The sequence below is a fragment of the Manis javanica genome, chromosome X (assembly GCF_040802235.1).
Source record: "Manis javanica isolate MJ-LG chromosome X, MJ_LKY, whole genome shotgun sequence".
NCBI classification, from domain to species: Eukaryota; Metazoa; Chordata; class Mammalia; order Pholidota; family Manidae; genus Manis; species Manis javanica.
Window position 1 is genome coordinate 27,185,541 of NC_133174.1, and position 20,677 is coordinate 27,206,217.

The 20,677-nt window shown below is 40.0% G+C and overlaps 1 protein-coding gene across 1 annotated transcript in view; it reads right to left on the reverse strand.

The window, feature by feature from the left end:
• Nucleotides 1-17,097, reverse strand: part of LOC108397665 (transmembrane protein 47) — a 28,612-nt gene extending 11,515 nt beyond the window's left edge. The window contains exons 1-2 of the mRNA XM_036992419.2: nucleotides 16,597-17,097; nucleotides 1,368-1,508 (exon numbers count right to left, since the gene is read on the reverse strand). Of these exons, the coding sequence (XP_036848314.1) occupies nucleotides 1,368-1,508; nucleotides 16,597-16,822 (367 nt within the window). The 5' untranslated portion in view covers nucleotides 16,823-17,097. The remainder of the gene's footprint in view (nucleotides 1-1,367; nucleotides 1,509-16,596) is intronic.
• Nucleotides 17,098-20,677: the final 3,580 nt, after the last annotated feature.

Sequence of the window (20,677 nt, forward strand, 5' to 3'; positions counted from 1 at the left end):
CTTTAGAAGAATCTTCATGTTATACTATGTGATTCACAATGGAGATCTTTATCACACATGAGATTAACAAAGTAATGATACTACCTACGGCCACTGCCTAAATCTTCAAAATGTTTTTTGCAGTAGTGTTCTCTACTCTATTAGAAACTATCTGTGGTACTGTTTAGCCACTTTTACAGGTATCAATACAATGTTCAGTCCATTAATAGGCACCCACAAAACAGTTGAATGAGTGAGTGAGGGAGTCAGTAGTGAATGAACCACTAGTTTAAGATTCAGTAGCCTCTCAGCCCCAGGTCAACCAGTAACTACTATGTGATCTTGAGCAAGTGAATTAGATGTATGTCTAAATTCCTTCAGCCCCTTTGGACCTTCATTTTTATATCTGCATTTCGGCTGGTCTATAGAGGAAAATGAACACAAACAGCAGGGGGCAGCAGAACACTTCTGATTGTTTTTTTAGCTCAAATTACCCTTCAAATCCTGAAAATTTCATCTATTCCCATCTTTAAACAGCTTAAAAAAAAATCTATCTAACATCTTAAAGGGTTCTGTCAGTGTCTTCATTATTGACAGTCATAGGGACTTATTTTTCAGTCTTCAAATCAGATGTGACTGACAGGGTAAATTGAAGGCACCAAAAGATTATTTCAGTTTGAGTCAAAAAGAACAATATAGTCAAGGCTGTTCGTATAAATGAAAATTAAACACATAAAATAATGTACTGAGCTTTTAGTCTTTTAAGCCCCTTTTCTAAATACCTCTGTGACTTTTAGTAAAAGTAAAACTTTTACTTTGGTTGTTACATTCATCCAAGCTGTGCTTTATGGAATGATACTTGTTAAATTAGTGAATATGCCATCAACCTCATCCAACTAAACTAGCTGATGGTTCCTGTTACACATTATGATTTTTCAGTATAACCATGTAAACATTTCCAAACAGATTTACACTTTTAAGCATACATATATTAGAATTTTTTTTCAGTTCCACCGCAGAAAAAATAATGTTGCCTCAAGATCAGCAAGGCGGCAGTCAAAGGAGGGGGGTGGGGGAACTGGATGTGAAGAAAAGACTTGGTTAATACACCTGGCTGCAATTCCTAAGGCAGCAGCCCTGTCAAGAACTATTACTTATTCATGTTTTTTCAGTTAGAAGTTTGGAAATTGCCACTGTACTTTGTGAAATGCTTAACACACTGAAAACTGATAATGTGATAAACCCTTAATCAATTTACCTTAAAATATAACAAATGCCTCTCCATCTGTATGTAATACAAGCAACCATACACTGCTTCTGCCTGAGAAAGGATAGTAGGAAGGTTCATGAAACTTTAATACCGGTTTGAAAGTAATGAATATATTTACCTGCTGCAAAAAGCATGACAGCAACAGGTCTGTAGAAGCGCCTTCGAGATCCCACGCAGATAGAAATCAAGCCCACCAGGAATGCAATGAGAATGATGGCAGCACCGCCCAGAAGTAAAGCCAGAGTAGCAATCTGCCAATCTGGAAAGAAAAAAGAAAGGTATCGTTTTTAAGCAGAGGGTCCTCAAAGAATCAATAGAACTGTGCTCAGCAGCCTTCCTCCTTGCTGTAGCCAAACAGATGTGACTTTACTGCATACTAGGCATCCTTTGGGATTTGAAATGTTTTGCAACAAAAACTACTATAAATGTCCTTATTTAGAAAAGTCTCCTATGCTAAATTCAGCAGAGCTTTTTAGACCAGAGGTTTGCCATGCTTTTCTTCCAAGGAAGCTACTAAGCCTTCATGCTAAATTTGGTTACCCCTCCAAATTTTCATTATTATTATTATTTCATTTTCTACTGAGCTATAAAGTTCACGAATCTTAAACATAGAAAGTAGAGAACTTGATGAATTTTTATATTTAGACACCCATGTAACCACCACCCAGATTAAGATATAGAACATTTCCATCACCCAGACGGTTGCCTTGTGCCCCTCACCCAGTCAATAACCACCCTCCCACTCAAGCTACTGAAGGACATCTATCACCTTGGATTTGTTTTGCCTGTTCTTAAATTTCATATAAGTGGTACAAACTCTTTAGTGTCTGGCTTTTACATCTGTGACATTTATTTTATGTCTGACTTTTATGTTTCTGATATTCATCCATGTTGTGTGTGGCAATAATATTCTTCTTTTTAGAATTGTTGGCCTGTCTTGGACAGCCTTTCTTCTCTGCCCAAAAGAAAAAAAAACAAGTTTTTATTTGCCTTTCTTCCCCTCCCCTTCACTGAAACAACTTCCCAAAAATGAGCACCAGGAGGATTTGTTGTTGTTTTTTCCTCCTTCCATTTCATTCTAACCGTACTGTTGCATTACCAACGCAGGAATGATTTATGAAATTAAGTATTCCCAGGGAGCCAAAATGGACTCTAAATGGCTGTTCAAAGCATTTCTTCATTCATACACGGAAACAGGAAGCATATATTGACCACTTACTATATGGGCAGGTCTCTGTACACAGATACTTTAACAGAATCTCCCATAGCCCAACTAAAACAGAATCCTCATTGAAATGCACTTGTCATTTCTTACAAAATAAAGATGTAGAAATAGAGTTGACAAAAAAACTGGCCTACTTTCCATTCTGTAAGAAGAGTAGAATGTTCTCGAAGGAGAAGGAAAGTGAGTATGTGAAAGCACTATCCAGCTTAGGAAGCACCACAGAAAATAATACTGTGGAGAACATTCTTCAGTGGGGGACTGGAAGTCCCAGGCTGCCTCTTCTGCCCCTCACTGTAATGTATGTGCAGGAAATGAAAATAGACTTTAATCCATGGTTAGATTGCAATACAGCCTATTCAAAGTCAAGGACTCCTGATAACTTGATGCTGCACTCTGCAATTATCCCTCCGGTAAGCTTCCAAAGTGCACTCTTTGCACTGTAGGAAAAGGGAGATGAGCGGAGGAACCTAGGATACGCTAAAATCTCCTTTTATTTATACTTGTATATCCCTGCCTCAAGTGCCTCTTCCATAAACTCTCCTCCTAAGAAATTCTAGATATATAACTGGCACTGAACTAGAACTTGCACTGCATTCAGGAAACAAACAAGGGGAGAACAGAAGAAATTCACATTTTTAAAATATAAAGGTGAATCACCAGAAAGCAGAGAGCATTTTTTTGTGCCATCTACTTGTAACAAAGCCATGTAACTTCAAACAAAAGTGCATCTGGCTTTCAAGTAGAGTTTAAAAGGATAGCCATACTATGGCTTCTTTATTCCATAACAGCATGTAACTTTGGATTAAAAAAAAGAATAATCCTTATATCTTTGAAAAAGTTTATACACAGCACGATTATAGTGCATTATAGCATAACAAATCCTTCTGTAAACTTCTAAGTTGAAATTTCCAAATAGTGAGTCTAATTTTCATTATATCAAAGTGTTTAGGGTACAAAGAAAATAAAATCTATCTATCCATCCATCCATCCACCCATCCATCCATCCAATTCCTGGAGACTTTAAGACTGCCTATGCTGAAATACTTTCTAGTTGGACTATTACTTCTATAAAATGATTACTATTTTTAGTAACTTCCTCCAAATTACTTTAAATAAATATGAATTTTTAAAATATCAACTTTTTTTAAAATCAAGATGCAACTGAATATTTACTTTAAAAGTATCTTGAAAGTACAATGCATTTTTTCTGATAAGCTTTCCCATGGCCCAATACACATGCATAAAATGCCATTTATTTCCACTTTCAACCCAAAATAATATAGGAATGAATTTTGATCACTTTTCTCAAAATATCCTCAAGGAATAGCTAAAATAATGTAATTATTTGCATTTTGTATAGATATGAAAAACAAAGATCAGAAAAAAACTGGCTAGTAAACATAATGTCCTTCATGTAATTATAGATTAATGATACCAAAATAAAAAAAGAAAAGAAAAAGAAAAAAAACTGGCAAAGTTTCCCTCTAAAGGGTCAGAGAATAAATATTTTCAGCTCCTGGGACATGGTCTCCATTGTAACTACTCAACTCTGCCACATAGTGAGAAAACAGGCATAGATGGTATATAAATGAACTGAGCATGGCTTGTCTGAATAAAACTTTATCTACAAAAAACAGGTGGTAGGCCAATTTTGATCCTCTGGCTGTAGTTTGCTGGCCCCTGGTCTATACTTCACATACATTTTTAAATGTTAAAATGTTGTCTAGGTAAAGGCCTCCCAGACAATAATTATTTCATAACAAAGTCAATCTGGTGAGTGAGTAGTATGGGAAAACAAAGTGATGATATCCAATTTAGCAACAGAAAACTGCAAAAAATCCCAATCTCACAAAATGTTGAATTTCCTTAAAATACTAAGACTTTATTTCATAGGGAGAACCCAATAAATGCAGTAGAAGGCACCAGGAGAATAACAAGTTATTTTTTGAGCCCCCTTTTAAGGGACTAGAACCTAATTAGGAAGGCAGTCTCTTACTGCACAACAGGAAAATAGTTCTAAAAAGTAAATGAATACAACCAATTCCGCTTTTCTTCTAAATGTCCTATATCTACTTTTAGTATTGAGGGCTGTGGCTAATGAGAAAGTCACCTGACACATAAAGTCAAAAAGGCATGTCACAGCTTCACCATTGTTGTGATATTGCTACCTTTCCCTCTGGTCTACAACCATAGATATGTCTGCTCAAATGGAAAAGCCATTTTATTTTCCAAGAGACTAGAACTGGGCCATGTCGCCACTGTCTTTGCCAGACGCTGGAGCTTAGATTGTGGCTACATATCTGGCAGAAGGTGCCAAGTTTGGGGATTGTTGTCATTATATTCATTTGGAATGAGTCCCTCAGGCAGCTGCCCAGAACCAAAGCTTAACTTGCTAACCAGTTGAACATCCATCAGGCAGTTGAAAAAGTGGTTTGATGACTACCACAGTCACACAGGCCCGCGGCACTTTTCGAAGTTCAGCACCAGGTGTTCTGGAGCTGACAACAGTGCTTGTGGCATCATTTCAGTAAACAGCTAGAAATCCACTATCCAGGTATTAAGGCCTGCCTTGCAGGTGAGCTAAAGTCAGGGACTTATGTAGATCAGCCTGACACTATTTGCCTCTTTCTTACTGAACAGGACTAGGAATGAGGAATTTTTAAAAAAAGTGAAAAATCCATTCTACAGATACCTATTAAAGGCCATTAAAATAATAGGCTGGGCTCCATGTTTTCACAGGTATTTATTTACCTACCAAACATAGATTTAATAAGAATACATACACATAAAATGTCTTGTTATGTATCATATTCTTTGGGCAATTTTATAGCAAAATTATAATAAATGAACAGAAAACTTGTCTCTACACTAATGGTTTTCCCATTAAATGGTTTGCAAGCCACAAATATTTACTATCCCACACTGAGTGTTTGCATAACAAATTAAAATGTCATAAAATTCTCAATTTTCAGCCCCATTTCTTAAAAAAAATTACCTATTTTAAGCTCTCATAATTGGTTAATTTCTCTATCAATCTTAGTCCCGCAGTTTTATAGCCCTCACAGTATTTAGTCAGATGAAGTGTTAAAAGAGTCCTTAGAAATTTATTACTGTGCATTAGTTTTACAATTTCTATAAATGATAAACTGATGCTATAGTGAAACAATGAACATAAACCAGCTCTGCAGAACATCAAAGGCCATGGTGCTGTTTTACAAATTGTAATGCTCTGCACAATTAAAACTGGTCATTGTTCAATGTCAGTTTAGCTTGTATGAAATCTGAGTTTGTTTTCTGAGCCCTGAGAGAAAAGTGATAATCAGTTTTGAGGAACTAATATACATCCTTGGTCCACAAACTGAAAAGGACTCTAATGGACTGGGAAGAGTGTTTTGGATCTGGAAATCAGACCTGTAATAAGGCTGCTATTATATATGTCAAGTTCCACTTGAAAGTACAGTAGTCGCCCCCTTATCCACAGTTTATCTTTCCACGGTTTCAGTTACCCACGATTAACAGAGGTCAGGAAGCGGATGATCCTCCTTCTGCCAGATGGTCAGAAGGCCCATAGTAGCCTAACACTATGGCACAATGCTTAACATCGTTCACCTCACTTCATCTCATCACATAGGCATTTTTTTCATCTCACATCATCACATAAGTAGAAGGGTGAGTACAGTACAGTAAGATATTTTGAGAGAGAAACCACATTCACATAACTTTCATTACAATATATTATTATTGTTGTATCTTATTAGTTATCATTCATCTCTTATTGTGCATAATTTATGAAGTAAACTTTATCATAGGTATGAATGTATAGAAAAAATATACTATATATGGGGTTTGGTATTATCTCATGTTTCAGACATCACTGGGGGTCTTTGAACATATCCCCATGGGTGGGGGAGTACTACTCGTATCTTGGCAAAATTGACATAGTAATACTGGAGGTATTAGAATTGCCAAGTATGAAGGCCAAGACTCAAGATGTGTGTGTTTCTCTACTAGTCCTTTCTCTAACAGAAAAAAAAGTAAAAAATAAGAATGAATATATATATAATATATAAAGTTATACTTTCCCCTGCAGTTACAGAATAAAATTTGAGCAGTCCTTATGTCATAACATCAAGTCCAGTGTTAATATGCAATCCAGGAACTAAATTCAAGTCCTCTTCCAAGGTATTTTTAGCAGCCGGTACCAGAGTTTCCAATGTCTAAAAACACTTTAGTATTCTGCAGAATTATGCTGACTTACTTTACAGTCTAATACATGAGACTGGTCTGAAATTGCTATTGCATTATGAAAATTCTAATGGCCACATTATTAACTGCCAAATTGGAGAATTCCATTCCATTAGGGAATTCATGGTCAAAATTTAGTTCCAAGCTTCAGGAAAGACAAAATCTTAATGACAATAGATTTTCCACACTTTTGAGCCAAGGTCATTGTGCCAGACCAGTGTCTATAGCTTTCCCCCACCCATCTCATTTCAAAACCTTTAACTTGTCAAACACTAGTTAATTTATTTACCTCTGTAGGTACTGTTTATATGATTAGTTCTATTGTATGTAAATCCCTAAGCACACTTCTTCTAGGAAATTAGATGTAATTAAAGAAGAAGTAACAGATTTTTAACCTTACAAATTCAACTCCCATACTTTAGGTGCGTAGTATTTCCCTAAATGCATTCTAATAATGTCTTAATGACTGATTCTTTTCTGTAATTCTCATCACAAAATAAAATACTGACTTATAGTAACTTTTGTAATCATATTCAAATTTGCCAGATAGGCACTTATATTTTCACCTCTGAATTCTCCAAAAGAAAGGATTAACCAAGATGATATCCGTAACTGCAATCAAAATCATTCACTATTCACCCTTGAAGAGCGATCTTTCCTATCTGGACACCGCCCTACATCATCCACAGGTTCTTCCTAATTCACCCACATGAACTGGACCATTTCACTCATCCCCGGCAACCATCCAGTTCTTCTAAGTACCTTTATTCACTGTAGGACATATGTATAGCAAAACACTTAAATTTATTTGAGTTATATTGGCGAGAACTCAGAAAGTGAACTTAGTATTACCAGTTGCGTATTTTATCATCAGGAATTGTAACTGTTTGGATGATTTCTATTTGTTTAAGGAAAAGAAAAGCTCTGATTATTATTCCTCAAGATAGCCATCTCTTCCCCCAAGACAGTGTCTTTTTCCTGACTGGCTCAGGAATTATGGCATTTCATTATCTTCATCAAATGTAATTTAAGAACTTATTTTGAAATGAATGCTTCCTACATCTGAGCTTAGAGAATAAGTCCATATCCTCATATATGAAGAATGAACTCAAACAGTGCTGTTATCTTGTGTAAAAGGAAAGTAACTGTAGACTTAACCACTGAAGTATTTCCAGAGGTACCAAATGATATACTTAACTTTTTCAAGTAGTCTGCATGTGACTCATGAAGTGGAAAACCAAAACCATCATTGAGGCAGTTTCAACTTTGTTTTCTTGGCCAAGTTGCATTCTGACCTCAATCTGTCGGCATTGCATTAATTTTCCACTATTCCTTGAGTTACAGACACCAAAGGCAGTCAAAAGAAGAATCTGGATTCTAATTTTAGTAATTAAAATGACCACCTCTTCTTACAAACAACTAACATCAAAAATAATTTTCTTCATGTGCAAACAAGTATTTAGGGCAACCTATTTGTCTTTTATAAAATGACTGACAATATAGACACAGTGCTCTGTGCTGCATGGTGAAGTGCAGTATTACAGAAGCTCCTGCATTAATCACATTGACAGTGACACAACTCACAGGCCTACTCTTTAGGCCCATTTATCCATAAAATGTGTGTCAAAAGTACAGCGCCAACCTGATTTTAAGCACATAAGTGACCCCATTTAATTATCCAAATAAGTGAGGCAACAACTCCAATGACCAAAGTACAGGTCACTTTTGCCAAAATTGTCTGAAAGTGCCAAGCAAGTTAATTTTCAATCATTACAATTTCATTCAAGCCTTTTGTCTTGTTTTGTGTTGATATGAGAAGAATATTCATCTCTTTTTCTTTAATAAATGAAGGGGCATTTTAGTTTCTTCACAGAATTCTATCTTAGACAATTTAGTGGAAACGTAATCTATCATCTAAATCCTGTAACATATGGAACTCTCCCCTAAAAAAAAAAAATGTATAGTGCTTAGCAAAGAGCCTGCTACTAAAGCATGTTTCAGAATAGAGACCAAAAGGAAGCCACCATTATCACTACTGACTGCTGTTTCTTGCCATGTTCTGTATTAGAAAGCTTTCATTAGCATTTGATGGTAACTAATATTATCTAATGGGTACTGGCATTCCTCAATAGTAATTTTTAATCACAGTATTTCTATAAAGTAGTGATGAATTTGTAACACTGAAAATTGTTCCTTCTCCACTCTTTGGGAAAAAACCTAAGAAGGGTTACCATTTGAAAAACTTGGTTATTGGGAAAAGCAGGAAGAGGAAAACCCATACCAGGACTAGGAGTGAGTGACCCTCCTCTTAGCAACTAAAAAGCTTTTGTGATGGGTTTAGGGTAGCTAATAATAATCAGAGTAGACAGAAGACAGTCAGCCAGTCACCCACAATCCATATTAAGACACCCCCCTTAGTAAACACGGGGAGCTAAAATTGGTAAGCTAGTGCACCCACCAGTTCCGTTAGCGAGCTTCTTTACATGAGATCCCTTCTACCCCCAGTGGAAGGCAAACTTTTATTTCCTTCTTTACTGCACCTTTGTATTTATATATTATTTCATTAATTTGTTTGATGGAAACTGCCTGTTTTCATTTATCACCTTACTTTGACCTCCCACTACAGTGCCTGGCACACAGACTGACTAGTTGACTTTGTCCCAGGATAATGCCAACTCCCTGCTAGGAAATCAGTGAATATGTTTCAGTAAAGTTAACTCCTTGGGTACGTGTGAGAAGATAGGAAAGAGGGGATGGGTCACTTCTATCTCTTTAAGTTACCTAGTGGTGCTCAGAACAGACACTGGGTTGCATTCATAAAGCACTAGGGTAGCATGCAGATGAACATTTTGTTTCGGGACTTTAAAACATAACAGCAATAAAACCACCTTTGATAGAAGTCTTTCTTTTGTGGGTGTGCCTTTCTATGCATAGAGAATATGTGACTCACGGGTCCCAACATCTATTTTTTAACATCTTTTTTGCCTAGTGAACACCTATTTTGAAAAAAGAATCAATATTTGTGATATTATCTTGAAATGTTGCTCATTACACAATCATTTAAAATCTTACAACAGTTAAAAAGCTGGCAGAGACAAAAACAGTTTCCTATATATTTTTTCCTAGTTCTTTGGAAACTACGGATGCCTCATTTTTGTAGGGTTTTTGTTTTGTTTTGTTTTGTTTTGTTTTTTAATGGGCGTCCTTGGTGTCAAAGGCAATGGAATAGCAAACTGATAGCCTACAAGTGTCTCAAAATCCCACACAGATATAGGGAGCGAAAATGTATAAGGTAAGGAGTCCTTGCCTTTTTTTCATAGGAGTTGATCCAATACTCAATAATCTGAAAAGACTGGTAAGATTCAACTGTCAAGTACCTTTGACATGTGAGGATGAAATTCTGCTTAAGGAAAATTCAGTCTCTTTTGATAAGTAAATGTTATTTTCTTAAAAATAAAGCCAAAATGCAGAGTACTGAGTTAATCTAGTGAAATTTATATTCACTTAATCAATTTAAGAAGTTTACATGGCTGGGTTCCACATACTTTTCAAATTATTTTGAACTTAAAATTAAGCAGTTGTTTGAAGTTTTAAAGTACCCTATTATGAAGAAACTTAAAAAGAAGTTTGTTGATGTTGAAGGACTAGTCCTACTAACAATGTCAATTTGATGATAATTAACATCTAAAACTTAATGGACTTACCAACATGTGAGTCTATTTGAAGACTTTAAATTCTATGTGAAATCACATCTTGAGTGATTAAATAATCTCATAAAAAGTGGACATCTATTTCATGTACAGTCCTTAACCTCTTTATCCTAAATTCCATACATGATAGTATTCAACAATCCTTCAAACACCAAGAGGGGATTATTATAGGAAATTTTGAAAACCTACCCTACAAAAATACAACAGCTAAATACAATCTCTCTATTGAGTTTTTAACATTGTGTCTCGTCTCATTTTTTTTACCCATGCAATAAATGATTGGGAAAGATTTTTCTTTAATTCCTACTCTAAATATACTATGATTCTGCAATTCAATATATGGCAATTATCAGGAGTAGAATGATGTTATTAAAATAAAGAAAAAACAAGCAAACAGAAATCAGCTCTCTAATACCTTTCTAGCACCACAGAACTTGGCTCCTGTCTAGAATGAAATAAAAAATATTTTAATGTTCATGTGCGAAGAAGACATCTCATCAGACTCATACACAACTTTCTAAAGAAAGACTAAAATTTTATCATGCAACATGAAGTAGCGGATTACAGTTAGTCCAAATTATTCAACAGTTTATTCCAAATCCAAAGTAATCCCATACAAGGAACCAATCATTAAAGCCACATGTTGGTTGAGGGCAGTTTTGCCCTAGCCAAACATTGTTTACATAATTCAAAGTTCTTAAGGAAAGAAGTTAAGCTGTAAGGTGTCTTTGTTCTCCAAAGGTAATAAACTGAGAATATAGATTTGCAGCTAGACTCCTGTGTGGTACAGTATATGCTGCAACCATGGCCCAACAGCATCCCCTAGTCTACATGCAGTGTGACCTTGCTTGCTACTCCATCAAGAGGTAGAGTCCAGTTCTCCTCCCCTGGAATCTGGGCTGGCCATATGGCTCCTCTGTGCCTTCTCAGGCTAGTTCAGACAGAGCCTGGTTCTCTTAGAACCTCACTCTGGAGAAAAGCACTCATCCTGTAAGAAGCCCAACTATCATAGAACCACCATGCTAAAAAGGTCAGACCCAGTTGAGTCCAGCCTCCTGGCCATTTCCACAAAGGTGCCAAACACAGTGAAACCTTTGGAAGTGGATCCTGCAGTTCCAAATGTTCCAGTTCACCAGTCATTCAAGTCACTCTGGACTATGGTCCCAGATACCCAGGAGCAGAGACAAACCATCCTCACTATGCCCTGTTTGAATCCCTGACCACAAAAGTCATAAGCATTCTAAAATGGCTGTTATTTTACACCACTAACATGTAACTATCACCAGGATCAAGATATCAAACATTCTAATGTTTTCCCCCTCCATTTATTTCACCCATCCCCCCCACCTCCCCCTCATGGGTTGGTCTTTGTGAATATATAGAGGAAGAAACACAACCTTAATAAGCAGGTACTTTTGTATATTTAATCTTCATGACAAACCATTTGAAGACTAAGGAAGTTGTATGAGGTCACACAATTGTAAGTGGTGAAGTTCAGAGCTCTTTGAATCCAAAACCTCATGTACTGTCCACAGTTCTGCCTTCTACAGGATTATGTTATAATTTAGCAAAGTTCATAGAATTTTACTGTGGTATTTAGGTAATATATTCCAGAGACTTATTTTCAGGCATCTACAGTCCTTTTCACTGACATATCTAGTAGCACTGGGTGTATCTATGGTCTCACCAAGTGGCCTTACTGTTAAACAGAAACTGGAAAGAAACTCCTACAATGTATTCCTGACAGCAAGCAAAATCTATTGCTGGAGATACGCTTTTGTGTTGGTTTTGTCTTGAAATGTTTTATGAAAGACCAGGCTTCTCACACACTCATCAAATCCCTTAGCTGACAAAGATTGATCTAAATGGCTCCCTGGAGATTACAAGCATTCTATAAATGTGAGCAAAAGTAGAATTATATCGGCCCACAAATTAAAATGCCCTTTGTAAAAGTCAATCTGGGGAACTTGAAAATCTTAGGAGACATTAGAAGAAAATCATCATAAAGATCTTGAAATAAATTAGACTTCGTTTTCTCTGGTTTATTAACTGGGGAAGTTTTGGTGCTAAGTGTTACTCTTTGTATAATTTTCCACCTGTCTACACTGTGTAGGTTAAATAAAACTGCATTTGTTCTGTTTACGCTCTTTTTTCAGGAAGCCAGAGGAGGGTGTAACTGTCCTGACAGGCTTGCTGAGCTATTTGTAAACATGCATCACTATCACCTCATTTCATGCAACAAGCTGAAGGTTCCCTGGAGTAGATCCCGTCCCAATGAAATTCTGTTTCTCAATTGAGGTATGGATTCAAAATGTGCACAGATCATACAGTTCTGAACTCAGAATCACTGTATCTCATATTTCCTAAAATCTGCAGGGGTTTAGGCAGTTCAGTTTATCTTTACCATCTAAAACAGGGTTTCTTGTAGTGCCTTCCAAAGTGGATTTTTAGGCTACAGTTAAAAAAAAAAATGAGCTACCTATAAAGCACTCTTAAAAGAACTTCTTGTCAACTGAAAATAATATTCACCTGCTATTAGCATACCGTGCACTGCCATTTCAAAACTGCCAGTGACTCATGTTACAAATGCAGCTATTTTTAGGACAGTGCTCGAACCATGCTACCAATATTCCTTGAAAAAGGCACTAATTACTTCATCAAGTATTTCGTGGATGGAAAAGATGGATAGACTTTGCGGATGTAAAGATAGATAAACATACTTGTTATGCTCCAAAATTACTCTCAGTAAAATGTGTTCATTTGGCCATCTGCATGTCCTTGCTTTTTTGCTTAGTCAATAAATCAAACAGACATCAAAAAAGCAATCTGCTTTATATGAAATAGCTACATATTTAGAAATTTTAAAGACACATAACATCACCCTAGAGGTTATACAGCATGTCTGATGTCCAGTTTAGGGCATCAGCATTCCGGACACACTTGAGTAATCCTATTTGCACTAAGGATTCTCTTTGTAATGGCTATGGCTGTGAAACCCTAACACCTATATTCTGAAAAAAGCTATCAAAACTAAATGTGACTAAGCAAAGGTCTAAAACATTACTATCATTTTTAAAAAGTAAGATTGAAGATTTATGAAAAGACTGCCAAAATCAGTAGTGGGGAAAACTATCCTGAGAAATTCTGTGGCCAGCAGCCATGTGAGTACTACCTATTCTAAACTTCCTGTATTATGATGTTGATTATGATTTTGGTTTCCACCGTGAATGACAGTCAATTAGCATTTTTTTTCATTTGTTTTTGTTTTTTTTTTGGAAAATTTATAGCTCAAAATGACTGCCTGGAATGTCCCCCATACATTCAATTGGGACACGGGAGAAAAGCATTAGTTGACTGACACCCGGATTACTGGTTTGTACTAGAAGTGCTGACGCAACCTTCAGTACACCAGGAACACAAAAAGCATGGTTCTGCTTTCGCTTAAAACCATAAAAAAGGTTATAAGCAGCAAACGATGCATATCTAGTACCAAAATTAAAATGCAGCTTTAAAAATAATGGCTATGGGGAAAGTTTCCGTAGGAACTAGGCCTAAGTAGGGCATACTGTCGTCAGTAGAAACATTCCTGAAATTTCCCTTCTGTAAATACAAGCTTGCCTCTTCACGACAGTTTTAATTCTAATTAAGAGGAAGGCTCTTAATTAAGCCCTGAAGATCCCGGTGAAGGGCCTTCAGTAAAACTGTCCTTGTTTTTCCTCCCGAGGTAATTCATTTTGAGGCAATGTAGTGGATCTCTTAAAATCTTCAGAGAAGACATTTCCCTCCCTGCTTTCAGCTACTCTACACAGCAAACAGAATGAGAAAAGCTGCCTGCCCTTTGGAACAGACAAGCAAAGCATTGCTCATTTCAATTCAAGCTTCCCCCTTCGTTTCAAAACACTGGTGGATAGAAGCTTCAAGTCCACAGAACATTTTAAGAAAGCACATTTTGTAAAGTGAGGAGACAAAGCAATTTTCCATATTTTGTTTCCTTTCTTCCCACATTCCCCAAAGTCCAATCTACCCCCCCCCCAACCCCCATGCACAACTACCACCACCTTGGAGAGGAAAAATGAACTGCTACTACGTAAAAGAAAGTCAAGAATTTGTTCCAGATAGCCTCAAACAAAACCATCTTTACACCCCCTACCCAACTTGCTTCCAAACTGTTCTTTTTCTGGGATGAAAACTATTCCTTAAGCATATAAAACTAAGGCTGATTTTCAGGAGCCCAAGTAGAAATAAATGCTGTGGTGTAAGTTTCAGCAATAGGGTAGAATTACAGGTTTAGGGGACAAAAATAGGAAACCGTACCTGCATCCGTTTTTACCTTGCCGAGTCCTATTATCACTAAATTTGCATTAAGCTCCCATCTCCCTATTTCCTTGCCTAAGGAGGGAAAGAAGCTGAGATAAATGGGTACGGAGGCAATTAAGAAAAGATTAGCAAACACTGCGTACAGCTCAACAAACTAGCGCTGGCTTCTCCCCACTCCCCACATTCCTGGCCAAGAGAAAAGGATACGAGCCTGAAAAGAAAATGGGAGTGGAAGCTGGTTTCTCTAACCTATCTTAAAAGTCTTTATACAATCAGAAGGCTATTATTTCAGGAGACAGTGAGAAAGGGGCAAAAGATTCACGTTGCTAAGGAGACATGTTGAAGCTGGCATTCCTACATAAATTTCCATTTCTATTGGACAGGGGAAAGAAAAGATATTTTCTCCAAAGTTTATTTGGATCCCCTGGTTACTGAAGAAAGGCATTTTGCCGATTTACTTTATCTTTAGTTGTAAACAACCAACCCTGAAAGAATTAAAAGACCCAAATGCTGACCTCCTGCTGCCAACCAGTACCCGCCCCCCCCCCCCACAGTGAATTAGGCAACAAAGACAAACCCTTCCACGGGAATTTTGAGGTAATATCAAAGAAAAAGCCTTTTGTAAACAGAAAATAAAATTTATGGAAGAAACTTAACCAAGTGAACTAATTATAACAAGGAACCGAAGACAAAAGTAAATCGTATTTTTGCGGCTTTTTGTGCGATTGCAACTTTCTTTGAACTTGAAACGTTTCCAGGAAAGCTTTATAAGTAGTCCCAGATAAGACATGAAACTGTCAGTAAGAAATTTAATCATTTTCTCAGGGGTGCGAGTGTGTACCTGTGTAAAATAACGGGCAGGTCTTCTTCCTTTATCCCCCTTTCTCTGCACTGACACCAGCAGTTTAAGGATCGAGATTAGGGAGGAAAACGGTTCGCAGCAAGAAATCGGAAGTTGGCACATTTCTGCTAAGGGCGTACGTAAGTAGGGCGCAGGGGAAGGCAACTGGGGGATCAAGGAGCGAGTAAAGCTGTTAAGTCTCCCTGGGACCAGTAGCCCCAGTGACTACCTTCTTCTCCACCCTCCACCCCATCCATTCGCAGTTTCCTGCTTCAGCTGAATAAGCTATAAAGTTCCAGGCATCCGTGAGCAGCAGCTCTTGGACAAGAGAAAGGTCTGGAGGACAGAGGAGGTACTTGGAGCAGGAGGGAAAGAAGGGCAACACACAGTGCCAACGACGGTGTCACCAAAAAAGGAAAGGATATTAAGCCTTTCCCCCTCCCAACCCTCCACACATCCCTCAAACATTTAAAGAAACAATATCCAAACCGCAACTCACTGGGAAAAACCCAGAGAAAGTGGAGCAGAACAGGCAGAAATGGGGGCACGAAGAGGTAAACTCAGGCAAATTCCTCCTTGAGAGGAGGGCGAAGAGAGTGGGGAGGACTGCGCACAGCGCCCACAGCATCTTGGTGGACTTGGGGCATTTCAGCCTGTTTCTTTTTTAACCGGGGTATGGAAGGCGTTACATTTTTAGCGCAGCCGCGTGCTTCTCGCCTGAAGTGATAACAATCACCCAAAAGAGCTAACGGGTTACTCCAGGGCCCGAGGAACGGCTGCGGGAGGAGGGAGAGGGCGTGGGACGGCGCCTTGGGTATGGCGACCAGGGCTGGGGAGAGGAGAGGGCTGGGTGCAGGGAGGCGGCTGGAGTCCGGAGCCGCGAGTGGCCAGGACGGAGGGAGGCGCACAAGGGCAGGGGACACCGGGGGTGGGGGTGGGGGTGGCCGTCTGGGCGGGGGGCGCGGGCAGCCGGAGCGGGAGGCAGGGGGCGCGGCGCGCCGGTTCTCACCGCTGCTGAGCGTGGACTCGCAGTGCCAGATGTCCAAGCTGGCGGGCTTCCGGCAGGACTCCCAGAGGGACAGGTAGTACTGGTGGTCGGCGGTGACCCAGGCGGGGCTCAGCACGGCCCCCAGGTCCAGACACAGCGCCAGGAAGATGCACACCAGCCCGACCAGCTTCAGCGGGGTCAGCACCGACACGCGCACCTCCTCCATGCCGCTGCCCGCCGAAGCCATGCCCGGGCGCCGCGGCCGGTCGGCCCCGCCGGAGGCGAGGACGCCAGGCGGGTCCGGAGAGCCCGGAGCCCTACCGTCCCCGGAGCCAAGCAGCCGCGCCGCCGCGCGCGAGGACTCGCTCCCTCGGGGCTTCGCACCCCTTCCGCCGCGCCGAGCAGGTGGATCTGCTAAGGCGGCCGGCCGGGGGGGGATCGTGAGCAGCCGCAGCGACGCCGATCCCGCCGCGGACCTTCGCCACCGGCCCCGCGCCGCGCTCTGCCGGGACCCGCTCCGCCCCGGCGCAGCGCGGCTCGCTCCGCCCCGGCCCCTCCCCGGGCTGCAGGAGGCGGTGCCGAGCGGGGGAGAGGGCGGTGGGTCCGCACCCAGGCGGTGTCAGGCTCCGGCTTCTGGCGCGAGAGGCTCGGCCCGCCCTGCCCGTACCCCGTGCATGCGGGGCAGGTCCCTCTTCTGTGTTGCCCCGCTCGCGGCACGAGTCTTCTTGCCCCGTGCACTATGTGCGCGGAGCCTAGGGCGAGCCCCCCGCCCCTTCCCTACTGCGCGAGGCGATTCCTCGAAGCTGCGGGGCCCCGAGCCCCGCCCCTGGCCGCTCTCGTTCCGGGGTCGCTTCCCCCTCCCCAATTCCGTCACGTGGGTTCATTTTACTCAGTGAGCCGGGGTGGGTCCTTTTCTAGAAGACGTTAGCTGTGGATTCCTAGGTTTCCGGGGCTGTGGCCGTTGGAGCAAAGAGAGGTTCTCTCTCTCAATGATGTAATACCACCTCCAACCCCATCCCCAGATTTCTCATGCTGGGAGATTTGGAGGAAGGAAGAGAAAAGTGCAAAAAACATTTTCATCCTCTCTTTTCAAACCCAGGACAGACCCCGTCTCAGACCTAGTAACCCCTCCGTTTTCTCTATTTCCTAACTTTCCCTCCAAGCCTGCCGCCGCTTCCATTCTCTGGGCTCGCCTCCTTTTGCGCCCCCCATAAAGGGCGATTGCTAAGGGAACCGAGGCGCCAAAATGCGAATAAGAACTCCTGCAAAATGTGAAGTAAACCTTACTTTCCCGCTGCTCTGTTCTTTGATTGTGTGCTGACTAAAACTATTCATTCGACTGTGCACTATGCCAAGTTGGACCTGAATCCCTTTCTGGGCATTAACCTGTTTTTGTGCGCCGCAAGACCTAGCCTGGCGCCTGGATTAGGAAAAGTGCGTTTCTTTAATGAAGCTATGCATATTTATTGAGCACCTACTGTGCGCTCTGGGACAAGGATTTTCAGCTCAATACGGCCTTGCCCCTGTTCTTAAGGACATGGATTTATTTTATTTTTTTTACTATACGTGAAGAATAAACACTCCGTGAAATTGAATTTGCGGTTCTGTAATTGTCTACTTCAACTTGTGATTGGCGTTCTCTCTCATATCGCTTTGATGACTTAACTTTACTATAAAAGAAAAATATATTAATAGATCATTGCAGGTAGAGCTATCCCAGATCTTTCACCATCTGGAAAATTTGGTAAGGAACCAAAATAGTGGTTAAAATCTGAAGAATGGAAGAAATGCCTGCTCTTTCAATCAAATACTGTATTTGACACTGAAGGATTTCATACTTCTTGTTGATAACAATTTCGTTCCTTCTAACCACATCTTTCCCTACAACAGACTACATTTTGACCGAAGCAATATTTTGAATGTAAGAAACAATTGAGTTAGTGTCACATGACATGAGAGCAAAAACCAACCCCATTTGAAATAAAAACCCATGGTTTTCTTATATTTGGAAATTAGAAAACTGGCAAATTTCTCTTACCTCTCAATCATGATATTTACTGCCCTTAATTAAGAATGCCTAGGGCACTCTGAGCTTCATAATCTCAGCTTCCAACAGGCCTCCCAACTTTCCAAGGAGAAAGAAGCCTGAATGCTTCTCGGAAAGAAAGTTCTCATGGAACTCTGCAAAATTAAAAACCAGGACGATTAAGAAGGGACCACCAAGTTTGTGATATTTTTTAAAGATGGATTTATGTTTGTGGGTTTAGAATGCACATTTGAAAATCATATATAAGATTTCTTGACTCTACCATCAAAGTTAAAAAGAAATCTTTTTTCTCCAAATTCTATTAACCTGCCCTTTAGTAAATTCCGTTTCCATTCGGCCAATAGTTTTTGTTATCTTTCTTCCCTCTAATTTGGGTTTTCTTCCTCCTCCATCTCCACCCTGACTTCTACCACCCCATTCACTTTGCTTAATTTTTCTGGCTTGTTCTCAACTGCTTATTTGAGTGGCGCATCCTTCTTTGTACTACCTACAAATTGTCTCTCTGTTGTCTCCAAAATTAGAACGTATAGAACATTTTTAGCAACAAAATCAAATTCTGAAATACTCCATTCCTCTGTGAATCATATGTAGAATTTGCAAAACAAAATACAGATCAACCATCCTTATTCCTCAAATTCAAAAATACAAAAAGGCTCTCCAGACAAAAGTATGTTTGTTTGTTTTTTTCCTTTTCAGAAGTTTGTAGCAGACTCTTGTCTGGGGGGAAAAACCAATTTCAAACTGATGTGAGGCTATTTCTGGTTTTGGTTCATCCCAGTCAGTGTGAGTAACTATGCAACCACAGATCCTGCTGGTTGTTGTCTCATTTATGTATATGCACCATAGTAGCCGTCAAAATCTGAAAAAGTCTGAATTCTCAACACAGATGGCCCCAAAGGTTTCAAATAAGGGATAGTGGAACTGCATTTACCCTAAAGATTGAAAAAGTAAAATTGGGGATTCCAACAGTTAGTAAACATTGAATAAAAACCTACAAAAAAAAGGGTATCTGGCTGGAAGTAGGATGGGAGGTGACAACTAAGGTGGGCATGTGTGCGTGTGTGTGCGTGTATGTATGTGTGTGTTTAGGAGTGGGGTAGAAACAAGGATTGAAATAGACACATATCTGAAAAATTATATGAGCCTACAGTGAATTTTGAAGAAAGCTAGAATTTAAAGGAGAATTCACTCGAGATCTCTTAGGAACAATGACTTTGCTGGCCCTGCATTATAACATCATACAAACACCCCTCTTTTATCTGAGCCTAGCCTGGGGTACCATGTCACCATGGTCACCCCTATCTTGGGGCCTATGGGGGGGCAAGGGCTAGGAACCCAAACTCTATCCCATAGGAGCCCCATGGAAATTGGAGTCACAGAATTCTGACGGGTGACTGTGTAAGTTGTGCAGCCAGGGAAAGGCAGGAAAGAGTCAATCCCTAGACCCTGAAGTAAAGGAAGATATTAGCCTCATGCTTGAACCAGGCTGGAAAAACAGGATAACAATGGGAGGTAATGTCAGCTGGAAGAGATTGGGAAGTTCATCAGAAACATAGGAAAGTGTCCTGATGGAGGTAGAGGGTGTACAAAAGATGGGGAAGAGGAGCACATTCCAGAATGGATGAGTCTTAAGAGAATAAGTAGGAGTAAATGCCATGTTATTTGCTCACAGTCTGTCAATAAGGGCACCATCTCTACATTTGCTTAACAGTTGAAAGGTACAACTACTATGGTTCAGTCATTTAGAAGAAACGAGAGGGGATTTAATCAGTTAGGAAGGGAGAAATAATTTTTTTGTTTTCAGGAATAAGCCCAGCCTACCTCACACATTGTTCAAGCCACCAATCTTGTCACTGTCCCAGCAGCCTCTGGTCAATGTCAGCCCTGTCGCCCTTGTTTAGGTAGGCACTGGGGAGGTGTCTTCTAGTTTTTCTGAATCCAGGTCACCATCCATGTAAGAGTAGGCTCTATCCATCAAGGACAGAGCCATTTGGCTCTGCTCTTTGAGTTGTACTTCTTTTGCCAGATCCTAGAAAGGTCCTCCTGTGCTGAGGA